This window comes from Bombyx mori, chromosome 10 (assembly GCF_030269925.1).
Source record: "Bombyx mori chromosome 10, ASM3026992v2".
Lineage (NCBI taxonomy): Eukaryota > Metazoa > Arthropoda > Insecta > Lepidoptera > Bombycidae > Bombyx > Bombyx mori.
Genome location: NC_085116.1, coordinates 11,715,855 through 11,731,313, shown reverse-complemented (window position 1 = coordinate 11,731,313; position 15,459 = coordinate 11,715,855). Strand labels below are relative to the sequence as shown.

Genomic DNA, 15,459 nt, shown 5'->3' with positions numbered 1-15,459 from the left:
TATCGAACTCCATTTCTGGCTGAATGCTCAAAAAAGTAGAAACTTCGTCATTACCTACATACCAGTAGCATGCAGTATTTTATAGGCAAGCCATATTTAGGACACAGAAAAGAACATCTTGAGTTAGTCGGGTCATCTACCTACTTAGATATGTAAAAAAATGTTGCCACGGAACAGGAGTCCATCCACGTTACTTGGAAGTTTAAACTACTATATGTGTTCATCTATAGCGATTTCTTACTACAAACATTTTGTCATCTTTCGATCAAACTGCAATTTTTTCATTGATCTAGTCATGCTAAATCTGACGACTGCATCACGGAGTCGAATTTAGTAAATAATAATCATGTCTTTACTTTGAAAAATCTGTTTAAGAGTAACCTACTGATGGGAAATTACACCGGGCTATGTCCAACCTGTCGCTTTCGGAGAAACGTCTTGAGACGAAGAAGGGGAAGAAGGACTCCTTTGTCATAGTGCCGCAATTCCAAGGAGTATCCCTGTAACCTTCCTAGAGTATTGGAGTTACTTGGGGTCGACATTTCGAGCGATGTCCAACTTCGGAGTAATTTGGAGGGCAAAGCCAAGTTGGCGTCAAAAATGCTGGGAGAACTCAACAGAGCGAAGCGTAACTTCACGCCTGGACAAAGACTTTTGCTTTACAAAGCACAGGTCCGGCCTCGCGTGGAGCACTGCTCCCACCTCAGGGCCGGAGCTCCCAAATAAATACCAGCTACTTCCATTTCATTCCATACAGAAGAGAGCCGTTTGAATTGTCGATAATTCCATTCTCACGGATCGTTTGGAACCTCTGGGCCTGCGGAAAGACTTCGGTTCCCTCTGTATTTTGTACCGTATGTTCCATGGGGAGCGCCCTGAGGAATTGTTTCAGATGATGCCATCATCTCGTTTTTACCATCGCACCGCCATCGAAGTAGAGCTTATCTATACTACCTGGAGCCACTGCGTTTCCAGAGATTTTGTTTGCCTCATACGGCTTTGGAATGAACTCCCCTCCGAGGTCTTTGCCGAGTGCTGTGACATGTCCTTCTTCAAACGAGGCTTGCGGAGAGTACTCAATGGTAGGCAGTGGCTTGGCTCTGACCCTGGCATTGCTGACGCCCATGAGCGACGGTAACCACTCACCATCAGGGCCGTATGCACGCCTGCTTAACGGAAAAATCTATATACATATATAAAAATGAATTGCTGTTCGTTAGTCTCGTTAAAACTCGAGAACGGCTTGAATTATTTGTGGAAGTCCAGAGAAGGTTTAAAAGGTAGATAAACATGTAAAGGTTCGGAATTAAATAAAAATAACAATTTTCTTTTTCGTTTGATGTGTCCCTCGACAGACGAATTCCTTTTGTTTGTTTTAAGTTTATTTTATACAAAAGTTTCGGTCGTTTATTTATCGATTGAGGCACTACGAAGTCGGCCGGGTCAGGTAATAAAAAATAAAAAAACTTGAGAGGTGTCAAGGGACACCCGGATGGAACGAAGTTCCTTTCGATTAATTAGTGAAGGATTTGTAATAAAAAAAGAAATATTTGTTATGTACAGAAAACCTGTCTACACTCAACAAAAATAATCGTCGCGACAACACACTGTTCAATGCGAAATAGAATGACGAAACGAAAATAACTGGCTTGCTTTCTATGAGAGAGAGAGAGAGAGAGAGAGACAGACAGAGAAACACGCGCACGCCGCAGAGCTTACAACTTTTTGTTTTAATTTTTTCCGTCTAGCCCCCTTTCGCAACGCACGATAAGGAACTTCGTTCCAAAAAACCGTCGTAGGTAATCCGACGAGCCCCTCCTGCACCGGCTAATCCATGAGTGCCGCGAATCTTATGTATTCCTAAGGCAAGTCACCCAACTAAGATATCGTTGTACTGTCAGAACCAGATTGAAATACACACATAAATATTATACACCAAAGAGCAAAGAAACATGTTCATAACGCACCCTCAACCCTCGGATCAACAGTCAGAGGCGCTAATTTCACCATCAAGTTAGACAGATATCAGTACGAGTTGAGTTAATTTTAAAATGTTTCCTTAGATGAGTATAAAACAAATAGGTAGGTATGCCTTGCAGCCGCTCATGGACAATATAGAATTTACGAGTTAAGTAATTAAAAAAAGAATTCATCTATTTGACAAGCAAAAGTAATGTAAAAATAAATGACATTAAACGGGATAAAACAAGTAGAGACAAGATAATACGATAAGTATTGGATGAGATGAAATAAAATGAACTGAAGTCGAAGAAGAAGATGAAATAATGTCAATTTATCGAGAGTTCAATGAGTTTTTCGTATAAACCCGATACGTCACATCCTGCGATTTTGTGTCTTTTCCTCACATTCGTGCATTTTCCGACGCCATTTATACATTTAGCATGTTTAAACCTGAAAAAATAATAAATTATCAAAATAATACAATTCACACAACTTTACACCTCGCTTTCCCGTCAAAATGTTCAAATAGGTACGGTAACTTAAATGTAATTTTTTTAGGGATATTATGACCTGGTAACTAAGGTCTTTAGGTTATGTTTTATTTTAATTTAGATTCTTATTTTTATGAAAAATGATAATATGGAGTGAAATGAAATGAGATGGAATGAAATGAAGACAATTAATTTGAGACATTAAAACTGGGATGAAATTAAATGAAATGAGATGATACGGAATGAATTATAAACTCAGTAAGCTTACTGAGATTTTTTCAGTTGACTTTTTGGAGGATCCCAAGAAGTTACATCCAGCAGCTTTGCTTCATTTTCCCAAATATGTACACTTTCAGAGATATTAAACAGCTGATAAACTACCGTTATTACACATTTAAACCTGAAGAAACACTAAATAGACAAAATAAAACAAATCACACAACTTCACTCTTCGCGTTCTCCTCCAAAAAGTCCACTGAAAAAATGTCAGTAAATTACCAGCATTTTACTGAGATTATATTTCATCCCATATCATCTCATCTGATTTCATTTAATTTCATTCCAGTTAATTAATGTCTCAAATTAATCATCTTCATTTTATTTCATTTCATTTCACTCCATATTATCATTTTCAATAAAATTAAGAATATAAATTAAAATAAGATGTGACTTAAAGGTCTTAGCTACCAGGTCATAAAATCCCTTTAAAAAAATTACATTGGCAAAATCTAGCGCTGATATTGTTGTCTGGGTTTAGTTTATCAAAGCGTCAATCGTATTTATACCTATCCAATTTTTGTTATAAAAATTAAATGCTAATGAATATAAGAAATTAAAATCAATTAGAGGAAACCAAATAGAATGATACGGTCTAAAATGGTGTAAGTTTAGAAATACCTCAGCGATCTATTTAGAAGAATGCCAGCAGCCATGTGAAGCGACTTTGACAAATTTTTCCACACCTGTATAAACATATTATTCTGTTAATTTATAAATGGTATGAAGCGAAATGAGATGATGCTAAATTATTGAAGACTGTTATAAATTGTGATGAAATTAAATAAAACGAATGAGGATGAAATAAAAGCTCAGTAAAACGGTGGTTATATAATAACGCTTGTGTGTACTTTTAGAGAAACATGAGAGGCCATGTGTAACGAGTTTATTTTATTTTTCCACACTTGTGCAGTTTCAAAGATTCTATACGGTTGACAAGCCACAATTATTACATATTAATAACTACAGAAACAATCATTAGAATTAAAATAATGAAAACAACTTCGCTCTTCGCGTTCCCGCCAAATAGTCAGGTAGCATTTTTGGATCGTAGAATTAAATATCTGAGTCTGTGAAGCATTACTGTACTCTATGGTACATGCATGGCACACCGCCGGATCCAATGTTGCCATTTAAAAAAATTTCTTGCTTTACTATTTATCAAATTTTACATCATAGTTTTGTAGTTCTATTCAGTGATAATTTACGTTGATACAGCATCTAACAGTCACTATCAAATTTAATAAACTAATATTGATCTAATAAGACCTTTAAGAGTGAAGATCTATACGACACCTTAAAATTTAAATTAATGTGTCAATGGGATGTATCGCATGTTTCTTTATCGATGTTTAGATAACTCTGAAAAATGTTATTCGTAACATTTCGCTTGGCTAATCTTATGTTCAGTATGACCACGTAATCGCCTGAATAAATCACGATTTTACGAACTTCAACCACACTCGTAGCAACAATGCAAACATAAACATAATGTAGTCGTTGCTATAGTCAGTGTTGAATTTACACTAAGGACACTCGGGGCCCATGGTGGCCAAATTCCCAAAGGCCAAAGTTGGGGTGTAAGGAAAAAATATTTGTGCTATCCAAAAAGCTTTGAGAAGTATGATCTTATTGCAAATATTGATAAGTTAGAAGTGCAATAAATTTGTTTACCATATGCGCGAAACATTAGTGTTTGCATTGGTCTCGCCTAAAAAGCTTATTTATTTATAATATTTCTTTTTTCTTTTTGATTGACGTTTAATGTTAATTGTTTATAACTTCCTGATGGCCTTGAGAGACCATATCAGCGTCACCGGGCGAGTAGGTGAGTTCACGGGGCTCAAACCTGACGTTGTTGCTAACACAAACCCTAGCAAGAGCCGTGCTTCGCAGAATCTACCACCGGATCGGAAACGCGACCCACTGTGAAGATCAGGCGAGAAATTTAGTGGGCTGTGTCTGTGGGTTAATTTACTCGTCGAGCCCTTTGTCGCAAGCGACGGGTTCGACGAGAACGATTACCGGTGCTTGGGGTACCTAAAAGCACCGTTAGTGGATCGGGAGGATCCGAAAAGACGTGTTTTGGGCGACGTCGACTGCTTACCATTCGGTTCGCAGGATCGGGAATGTAGTTACCTACGGCCATGATGAGAGGGTTCTCGCGTCGTGCCGCTTTATCGAAATAGCTTATAACTTCTAATTACAAAAGCCGCGTTTATACAATGTGACGGAGCAACGTACTTAACGTAAGTCCGGCCCTGGCTCGAGTCATTCTGCGTCGACGTAGAAATATTTACCCATTGGTCATTGATAACAGCACAATGCTTAAGTGAGGGGCAATGCTCTCTGGTCACGCCACTAGTCAGTTATTATTTAAATCGAACAGGGAATGGTTGCATACAATTATTAGTGTTTTAGGCTCGGCTACGAATTATTGAAGAGAAACACAAACTGCTAATTGTGAGTATAATTTAAAATACTAAATGATATTAGGAGTTTAATTTCACATTAACTACAGATTAAGTATTGCTAGAAAAACTGTGTTTTTAAGTGTTATTTTATACATAATATAGGTTAACATGACTAATCTTCGAAAAAGGGTTTATAAATTCTTGTTATTTTAGGATTCAGTCGCCACAGTATTAGGCAGATTCTTTCCTCTTATCTTACCGCATTACAAAACAGTTCACCTCATGCCGGTAAAATGGTTTATGAACAATTTTTATCAAACTATGTAATCGAAATATGTGAAAGAGAAAAACCAGAATTAATTATTCCAAAAAGCCGTAAAAATTTGGGTATTTTAAAACTTATGTTAGTTAATTTTAAGGTTTGAAATATTTTCGGTTGAACAATAAATTAATATAAATCGACATTGTTGTGTACGGTATTTTGACACACGATGATAACTGCTTTTACGGTTTAATGTCGTGTTTTTATTGTTATTCTGTTATTTGTAATGTGCCGAATTAGTTTTGTCGAAAATAATATGAATAAAAAAGATTAAATCGCAAAGGCAGCTTTAATTAGAGTTTATTTGTTGTAGAGTTGAATTTTTGACGAATCTCCCAGATTTATATTGTATTTCAATTCTATCACATTTTCATTATTCAGCACCTGTAAACTTGAAGAATAACATACTCGCTTAGGTGACGTGCCCGTGCGATTTACACAGCCGCGCTATTTCTTGTTCGAAGTAGTCTCACGTATGTTCTTTGGACAAAGATATTGCTTGTGCGCAGAATATTTTCTGGTTTCACCAGGGCAGTTAGGTGAGCTCAAGGGCTCAGCCTTGAGGTGTTTGTTAACAGCTGTAGTGCGAACGTTGTCGAGCTTAACGAACATCGTGAAATAGTATCATTCAATACAATACATCTAGATATATGTAGAGCATCAGACAGAGGCGGTGGTGAATGGTAACTACGAAAATGGTATTATTATAACGCATTATTGTCACGAACTCAGTCAGTAAGTATCTACAGTCGGCATCATTGCGCCACTTTGAGAAGGCGGCACGACATGAGAACCCTCTTGGCCGCTGGGAATTACATATCCGATCCTGTAGACTGAATGGGAAATAGGCGACGTCGCCCAAAACACGTCATTAAGAATCCTCCCGATCCATTAACGGCGCTTTTAGGTACACAAAGCACCGGTCACCGTCCTCGTCGAACCAGTCGCTTGCGACGAAGAGCTCGACGAGCGAATTAACCCATAGACACAGCCCGGTGGTAGATTCTGCGAAGCACTGCTCTTACTAGGGCCAGTGTTAGCAACACTCCGGTTTGAGCCCCGTGAGCTCACCTACATGTTAGGGCGAAGCTAAAATAGCCTCTCAAGGCTCAAGCTCAGGTAGGAAAAAAAAAGTCACGAAGATGACCTTGTCTCTATTATAGATGGGATAGAAATAGATCGTCAATAGGATATGCATTCCTCAGAGACCAAGGTGCTTATTTGTGTGAAGAGGGACTATGTGGTGGAGTCCCCGTAAGCGAAAACCACACTTGCATTCTTAGGTCAAAAGTGATGTCTATAGACTGTATAGGCATTTAATTGCAAGTGATAAAAAATAGATTACACTGCTCGATCAAATTCATATTTTTGTCTGTTTCATTTGACTTATACACATTTTCCTTCATCCCTTTTATGAACTGTAAACCTGTCTTCAAAACTGTCATCCTTTGCCATAAGGCACAGACAGCTCTATGATGTCATATGATAGTTAAGTATTGATTTTTACACAGTTCACTTTATTCGACAAACAGCAAACCTAAATCGGCTTGATTATTTATTATACGTATTAATTTTATGTTATTAATCACAAGCTTACGTTTAATTTTGTTTTAACTACATAAAAAAAGAGTACTGTTTTATATCTTATTTATTCTATTGTACTAAATTTCTTGATCTGTAAACTTAAATACTTACTTTAAAAAAATCAAATTTCCAGACGACAGTGTCGTCGCCCTCTAACCTTTTGACAATCAGCTGATTGTCGGAGAGTATGTGTTGTAAGAGATATCGACTTTTATTATTGTTGATGTATTTAGGTTGTTTTCTTTGAAATTTTACTTAGAAACTTGTATTGCAGAACGATGAAGTCATTTTTCTTGGTATTCTTATTCGGATTCGTGAACGGCGCCATACACAATCGTCGTGATCATAGTTCGCATAATAAAATACTAAATAAGCGGTATTCTCCTGATTGGAACGATTTGGATACACGACCGTTGCCAGAGTGGTATGATAAAGCAAAAATAGGCATTTTCCTACATTGGGGCGTCTATTCTGTGCCCGGTTTTGGATCCGAATGGTTTTGGAGCAATTGGAAAGGTATAATATCTCGCCATTTATATCCAATTCGAAGCATGAACTTTTCACTTTTGTGAACTTATGACTTTACGAGTATATAAGATTTGGATTATTCGGTAAATACTCGTACTTAAAAGCGTTTGAAGATTAGTTCTTGTTGTTTTAATCTGATTGAGTGGTTATTAGAACCCATGAAAGTATCGCATGAATATTTTGGGAGATACTTAGACTGAGCCTCAGGTCTCAGTTGTAATAACATATATTAAGTAAACCGCTCTCCCCACGCCACGCTTTTGGACGACCTTTTTTAGCATCGTTGCGCACTCATCTTCGTTAACATGCCCCATATTGCCGCGCAATTACTAAATTTTCTCTATCTATTTCCAGTCTTACTAACCCATTGAAAATTCCTCTCTCACAATCTGGGTCCAATTTGCGCTAGTTTAGCTGCTTAAAATTGTATTCCGAACATGGTTAATACTTCCAGCAAAATATATAGGTATATATACTATACCTATACATATAAAACTTTTGGTACCGTCCTTTCGGTACTTTGACGTCCTTTTCCACCTTTAAATGTTCGTTAATTTCAGGTGGTAACCGACAATGCATCGATTTCATGACGAAAAATTATCCTCCAGGATTCACCTATCAGGAATTCGCACCCGCATTCAAAGCCGAGTTTTTCGATCCGGACAAATGGGCGGATCTTTTCGTAAAAGCCGGAGCAAAGTAACATAACAAAACTCTTAATATAACATAGTATACCATAAATAATTGGGTACAAATGACCAACTGATTATGATATTACAGATACGTAGTGCTAACAAGTAAACATCATGAGGGCTTCACTTTGTTCCCGTCAAAACGTTCGTTCAGTTGGAATTCCGTCGAAGTGGGCCCAAAACGCGATATCGTCGGGGACCTGGCTAAGGCGGTGCGAAACACAAGCTTGAAATTCGGCGTTTATCATTCGCTTTACGAGTGGTTCAACCCTATTTACGAAGAGGACAAGAGGAAGGCCTTCAAAACTCAGACGTACGTTGACACGAAACTGTGGCCGGACATAAAACAGATCGTTCACGATTACAAGCCCTCCGTTATATGGTCTGACGGTGATTGGGAAGCGAACGACACCTACTGGCGGTCCACGGAACTGCTCGCCTGGTTGTACAACGACAGCCCTGTCAAAGACGAAGTAGTCGTCAACGATCGTTGGGGCATCGGCATACCAGGAAAGCACGGCGATTTCTACAATCATCAAGACAGATTTAACCCTGGTAAGAAAAAAGATTCGTCCTTGCTATGAGATTACAAGGCAGTATAACAAAATTTTATTTTACAGGAGTCCTTTTGCACCATAAGTGGGAAAACGCGTTCACTGTGGACTCCGGATCTTGGGGATACAGGCGGAATATGCAAATACGCGAAATATTGACGATTGAAGAATTGCTCCAACAAATCGTAACAACAGTTAGCTGCGGGGGTGAGATTCCAAGTGAATTTATTAACACTTCAGCTAACACCTATGTACATGTAGGAAAATTAATTGATTAACATTCATTAAATATTCAACAGAAGCATAAAACAAGAAAAAAAAGAGTAACAATTATTCCACAATAAATCCAATTATTGATCAACACTCACACTAATCCATTTTCTATTTCTATATTCTGCTAATACCTACTCATCCGCAAACGTAAGATCGTACTTCACTAATGGATATCTAAGATCTTGCACTTGTAATATCTTTCTCATTGCCATTAATTTCATTGGCCATTGACCTGAACTACACATTAATAACCTACCTTATTTATGGCAATAAAAATCATGTAACTTTACAATATAACAACAACGATTTTTAGGAAACGCGCTCATAAATGTCGGTCCAACTAAAGAAGGTACGATCGCCCCGATATTTGAGGAACGACTTTTGGCGCTAGGCGACTGGCTCCAAATAAACGGCGAGGCCATATACAGCTCCTCGCCGTGGGAGTATCAAAACGACACTCTAAATGGCAAAGTTTGGTACACTTGTTCGATTAATAGAAGCAATAGTATGAAACGTACATACCGCAGTGGACAAGTGACTGCAATCTACGCTATTTTACTCGAATGGCCTAGCGACAACAGACTATCCGTTCGAAGTATCACAAACTCTTTGCGCAGTAGGTACAACCAACTTGAGATGTTAGGCAACGAAGGAACATACTTAAATGTAAGTAAACATATAGATAAAGATTGAACTAGTTCTTTAATCAGCAAAATAATAAGAGCTTCTACTCGTTTACAAGATAAGCCGGGCGCTGTCGATGTTGTCGGTTATTTTATACTTATTATCAACAAGATGTGTTCATTATTTTTATTGAATAAATGAGCTCTTAGTCTACCTGAAGTTGAGCGGTTACCCGAACCCGTAGATATTCCAATGCTACCTTCAACACATAACACTACTTTGCATTAAAAAAATGGATAGTAGGTATATTGGTACCTATGATTTTACATTCGACCTACCATTTATTTATCAGGGTAATATATATAAAAAAAAATTTTTCTATTTCATCGGATCTTTTGTTTCAATTTAAGCAATACAGCTATGGCTTCGATCTGTTTATTTGCAGCAATAAAAAAAAGAATTAACTTGACAACAAATCGCCAATAATTGGTTTGCTTCAATCTCTCTTTCAGTGGAAGATTACGAATGGGGACGTTGAAATTGAGCTTCCAGATAGAGCAACAGTAAAATCAAATCACGCTTGGGTCCTCAAACTCGCGACCACATAACTGATGGACAACAACATATTGTTGTGAAGTTCTGACAATCTATATCTCCTGTTATATTTGACCGACGAACCTAGTTATTACGTTTTGCATTCACTCGAAAAATAAAACATTACGATTTAAAAAAAATTTGTTTAAATTTTATTGTTAATCCAGTTTCATATGTGACACGAAAAAAAAATGGTCACGTTATATATGAGCCAAGTGAGCGTATATGGATCGAAAGAAAAAAAAAACATTCTCTAATACGCAATTAAATATTAAAAGGGAAATGTAAAATAAAAACAACAGTTACGGACGTCGAACATTATATTGTTGTACAATGCTTTAGTTTTGGTTAACTGGAAACTAACTAATTACGAAATAGGACGACAAACGAGCGAATATTAATTACATTTAATTTGTTGATAAAAAACAAATATAATTAACGCAACTACAAATAAGGTACATATTTTTTTCTTTTACTGTTGAAAAGATTTGTAATATGTAAAATTATAATTTCGTAGCGGCAATAAATACTACAATAATAAAACAAAACACCAAAAAAAGCAGTAACAGTATCTCAGAACATTTTTTTTTTAACTTGTTTACACTTTTTGGAGGTTTCGAAAAAGTTCATGAATCAAGTCGTTAGAATTAAAAATAAGCACTTTAGGGAGAAAAGTATTATTAAATATACGAAATGCCATTTAAAAATATTTTGTGCTTAGATATGTTTCTATTAACAAGTTGAAAATCAAGGAATGTTAGTGGTACCATCGCAAAATTTACTTTTATTTCCGACGTCCACAACACCATCTGCACCGGACATCGACAACAAAATGTAAAAAGTAGCTAACTATACAGATTAAAACGAACATTTTGAAATATATTATGATTTTTATTTAAATCTTTAAAAAAAAAACTATTATGTATGTATTTCTAATATTTTTTACAAGCAATTCTAACGTATGATATCACGTGTGGCAAATCGTTGTGTTGGCGGGTCGATCGATGATCGTTCGTCGTACATATTGGCCTCAAGTGACGTCACACGTAATGACAGCTTCATTACGTGTGACGTCATTCAAGAGTTTTGTTTGCGCGGTAATTATACAAAAATTACGATCTGTCAGGTTCCCTTTTACAAACAGTTACCACAGCTCTGGCGGACGTATTTAATCGTACGAATGGCGGTGAGCAGTAAACCAAGCGATTATAATGCAAACTTAAAAAGAAAAACATTTACTGTACGCATTTTAGAGACGAGATTTATTAGTATTTTAAGCCTATTTTATAAAAATAAATCTATTAGTATAGTCTAAATTTATTTTAACTCTTCTCGTGAAAGCTATATAAAATTAAATTACATGATTAGAAAATATTGCAATAGTATATGGCGGCTTTCCTTTTAAACAAAAAAAAAATCATGTGAGTAAATACATATTTCACTTTAAATTTAAACTATTAAGTATTCACTTTCTTAAACATAGTGTTATTTATAAAGCTTTCATATTACAATTTGTACCACAAGCTATTACATATAATAACAGTATATAATCTTAAACCACTAAAAAATTATTGCATCTTTCGTACACAGATTCTTAGATTTAAATTTATGAAATTATGAAGTGTTTCATCCAGGCGATGTCGTAATCCTAACTAGAATAAGCTATAGATCTAAAATAATCCGGTAATATTAAGTTATCGAATTAATCATAAATAATAATTATTATATATTTAGTCAAATAAAATTTTAGTCCGGGATCATCGATTGTTCCACAGTGTATTTTATTTGCAAAGTTTATACTAAAAAAAAATCAATTTATATAGACAATAATAAACACAAAAGAACACGATAGCTGGCAATATATATTAGGAATTGCCAACACTAAAAAATATCTGAAATCCCATAATTTTATCCCATAATGATTTATACCTATTTTTATTTATTATACAAGCAAAGCACCGATATATTAATAACACTGCATTATTTTATAAAATATTTCGCTATAACGGATATAATTTGGTCATTTAGCTATGTTAAATCGTTTGTCCTGCTTATATATACTAAATTGTAATCAGTGCGAGTGGGAAAGAAACTACACACAGCACAGAACTTTTGTCAATAAGATTATCTTTTCTTACTTATCCTTTATTGGTCTATAATTATCGATGCGACAGTGACGGACGAATACATGCTTCAAAGCTACTATACTACATCCAACAACAATAACGTAGGCACTCTCAAATATATACACTATATACCTTACGTTTAAGATTCAAAATACAATTTATATAATTTTTGTAATCGTTGGCTTTTTAATAATAATTAGTGCAGGAATTGTTTATCTATAAAACAAAATACGCTAATTATTTCTCGTTTTTTCAATAGGAAAACAGCTTTCAAGAAAAGTTACCAAATGAATCTATTTATAGTGTGTATTTCTCGATGGATTGTGTTCGACTTATAAAAAAATTGTGACTTAGGGCAAGTAAGTTTATTTGTTTTTTCATCGTTTATTCTTAATAAATATACACATATATGGCATAGATGTTCTAATAATAATGATGATAGAAAAAATATTGAAATCATATAAAAAAATATATTACTAATATATTCACCAAAGCAATGAGGTTGTCAAACCAATATGTTCTAGGTTCAGTTTTCGGAGAATTCCATCATTTTTCTTATTATAAATACTTAAATAAACAAATTATCGTATAAGGAGACTGCTATGCGAGTTTAAACATTATGCAGTGAATTAGGGTTGCCAAAAAAATTCTTATAAATATTTGTAAGCGTTTTTATCTTAAAATCATATTTTCCGCACAAAGGTATTGGTATGACAACGACGGTAAGCTGTTACGAAGGATTACTTAATAAAAGTATACAATGAAAAAAGGAATATTTTATTTACAGGTCTCAGCCAGCCTTAATCAGTCTAAAAAAAGACTATGGTATTTTTATATATGAAGAAACAAAAACTAACATTATTGTCCGTATCACGTATTTAGTAAAATATCTAGAAACACTAAACTTGTCAAACAGAGATAATGCGGACGGTAGCTTTTTTTTTTCAATTCAAATTTACTAACAATAAAAATTAAATTGGAATGTAATATTTCGTTGACCGCTTCCTAGTACCAAATTTTTAATAACGCTATATCTGTATAGTTCCGAAACGATTTTATAGCGTATATAAATGCGGAATATACGGTTTAAGGGATAAACTCATCCTGTTGACTATGAATGGTTACTTAATGTATGATACGACCTAGTGGTATAAGAAATTCAAATTTTATGGGAAGCTCAAGTCCTTATCACAAAAAGGCATTATTTAATTACTCACAACAAATGAACTAAATTATTGCAAAATTACATTTAACATTTTTTTAAATTTTTTATAATATGGCAAACACGTAGGTACTTATTATTTTACATTTAAAATCAAGCATCCGAAAACCGTAACATGATATTTTGACATTAGACAGATCTAAAAGCTTCTAATTAAACATTCAAAGAGTAGTTTCTAAATCAAAACGGATTTTAATCAAAGTGAGGGTAGTTGTTAAATGCATTTCATCAGTCTACTCGCGACCACGGCGGATGCAACACGTATTGACGATGATTAATACCCGTTTATATTTATTAACTGCATCAAAATCTCTTATGAATAAACATTGAACTAAGCAATAGGGACGTTGACAAATTTTCAACACGGTTACGAATTTAATTAGCACGAAAAATACAATTTTAATACGAACTTTTAATGATTTATTTCTCACTAACACGCGTCGAGGCTGTCAATTACAATTGATTACATCACTAGAATCTGTACAAAGACTCATTGAGTAGAACAAAAAAATGTCACAACTTGAGATTTGCACTGAAATTTTGTCAAATTCCTTATTATTTTTTGAAATTGAATATTCAATTATTATATGGGCGTCGTAGCATTGTGCGGGTGACAGTTTCAGTAACGTTTCGTTTCACTCTTGAAATTTGCCGCGATTTACAAATTCTGATAATATTTAAAAAAATAAGCAAAGTGTTACGCGTATAACGTAACGCCATAGAAGTATTTAGTGATGAGATGCACTGCTACGATGGATAGTCGATGTTTCTTTATAATAGCACGAGTATTTTTTTCTTTTTTTCCTTGTACGAAGACGAGCATACGGCCCACCTGATGGTGAGTGGTTACCGTCGCCCATGGACTTCAGCATTGCCAGGGGCAGAGCCAAGCCATCGTACACAGCACAGGCACAGACATCGTAGGGGCGAATAGGGTGATCGAGCTAAGAGAAATATTGAGTACACCCATAATAACATAATAATATTTTTTCACATCCCTAGTCATGTGGTACTGACAGATGTCAAAATCATACAGGCAACTGTCACCCGCATCATGCTATAGAGGACACAGTATAATGAACTCACCTTAAACGTTCAGCCGCGACAGTTTAGCTACGAGACGGAGTGGAGCCGATCTCTTTGCTTCAACGCTTCCAGTTGCGGCACCAGAGATATCTTCTCGTTGAAGTATTCTTCTAGGGGTGGCTGCAGAAGCATTGTGGCCAGGAATTGTTCTAACGTTATCGACCAAACGCTTTCAGACTCTTGAGACTGCGTCCTTCGAATTTCTTGTTCGTCTGGGGTGTTGCCGTTTGGATCCATCTAGATACATAATTTTGTTTTTTTTTAATTGCTCTATAGCAGTCTGAATCCATGGTTACAAAGTTACATTTAAAATTGTATTTGAATTATAATGTTCTTCAAACGGGTATTAATGAATGTTTTGCGGCTTAAATAGGTAAAATGCGGGTAGTATTTGAAGACATGAATGGATGAAAGTGGATTAAGTAATATTTTTAATATTTTTGAGTTTTTATATTGAATGAAGGTGTTATGTGCCTATTAGTCATATTAGACCTCATAACTCCGGCTTTAAGGGCTATTTTTAGAAATTGCATATGATGAATGAGTTATGTACGATGATATGTCGGAGAAGCCACAATTATTAACACCATCGTCAGACATCGTAAAGGCGAATAGGGTGATCGAGCTAAGAGAAATATTTAGTACACCAATCACGTTTGTTGTCTTAGAAAAATTTTAAGATCTTCTGTTGACGTTAGCAGACGAAATATG

At 35.4% G+C, this 15,459-nt stretch overlaps 2 protein-coding genes across 6 annotated transcripts in view; one reads left to right on the top strand and one right to left on the bottom strand.

Moving 5' to 3' along the window:
• LOC101736126 (TBC1 domain family member 9) overlaps positions 1 to 15,459 on the bottom strand; it is a 45,477-nt gene that overhangs the window by 14,578 nt on the left and 15,440 nt on the right. For 2 of the 4 annotated variants that reach the window (XM_038013379.2, XM_012697558.4), the window contains exon 19: positions 10,617 to 14,985. In XM_038013379.2, the coding sequence (XP_037869307.1) occupies positions 14,776 to 14,985 (210 nt within the window). In that variant the 3' untranslated portion in view covers positions 10,617 to 14,775. Of the gene's footprint in view, positions 1 to 10,616; positions 14,986 to 15,459 lie in introns of those variants that run through there. The other 2 variants (XM_021353488.3, XM_062670683.1) reach the window with 2 other exon arrangements.
• Positions 4,939 to 10,454, top strand: LOC101743490 (putative alpha-L-fucosidase). Of its 2 annotated transcripts, none has more exons than XM_004923177.5 (7): positions 4,939 to 5,192; positions 7,324 to 7,565; positions 8,138 to 8,276; positions 8,358 to 8,824; positions 8,890 to 9,030; positions 9,410 to 9,762; positions 10,233 to 10,454. In XM_004923177.5, exons 2-7 carry the CDS (start codon positions 7,328 to 7,330, stop codon positions 10,326 to 10,328), a joined length of 1,434 nt encoding a protein of 477 aa, XP_004923234.1. In that variant the 5' UTR covers positions 4,939 to 5,192; positions 7,324 to 7,327; the 3' UTR covers positions 10,329 to 10,454. The 2 variants fall into 2 exon arrangements, with proteins under 2 accessions (XP_004923234.1, XP_021209165.1); XM_021353490.3 differs by lacking the exon at positions 4,939 to 5,192 and adding an exon at positions 7,101 to 7,243.

Excerpts from the sequence above, each read along its gene's own strand:
- LOC101743490 (XM_004923177.5), top strand. The coding sequence starts at position 7,328 with ATGAAGTCATTTTTCTTGGTATTCTTATTCGGATTCGTGAACGGCGCC. Across the intron at positions 7,566-8,137 it reads GTTTTGGAGCAATTGGAAAG|GTGGTAACCGACAATGCATC; the intron begins GTATAATATCTC and ends CGTTAATTTCAG. Across the intron at positions 9,031-9,409 it reads AACAACAGTTAGCTGCGGGG|GAAACGCGCTCATAAATGTC; the intron begins GTGAGATTCCAA and ends AACGATTTTTAG.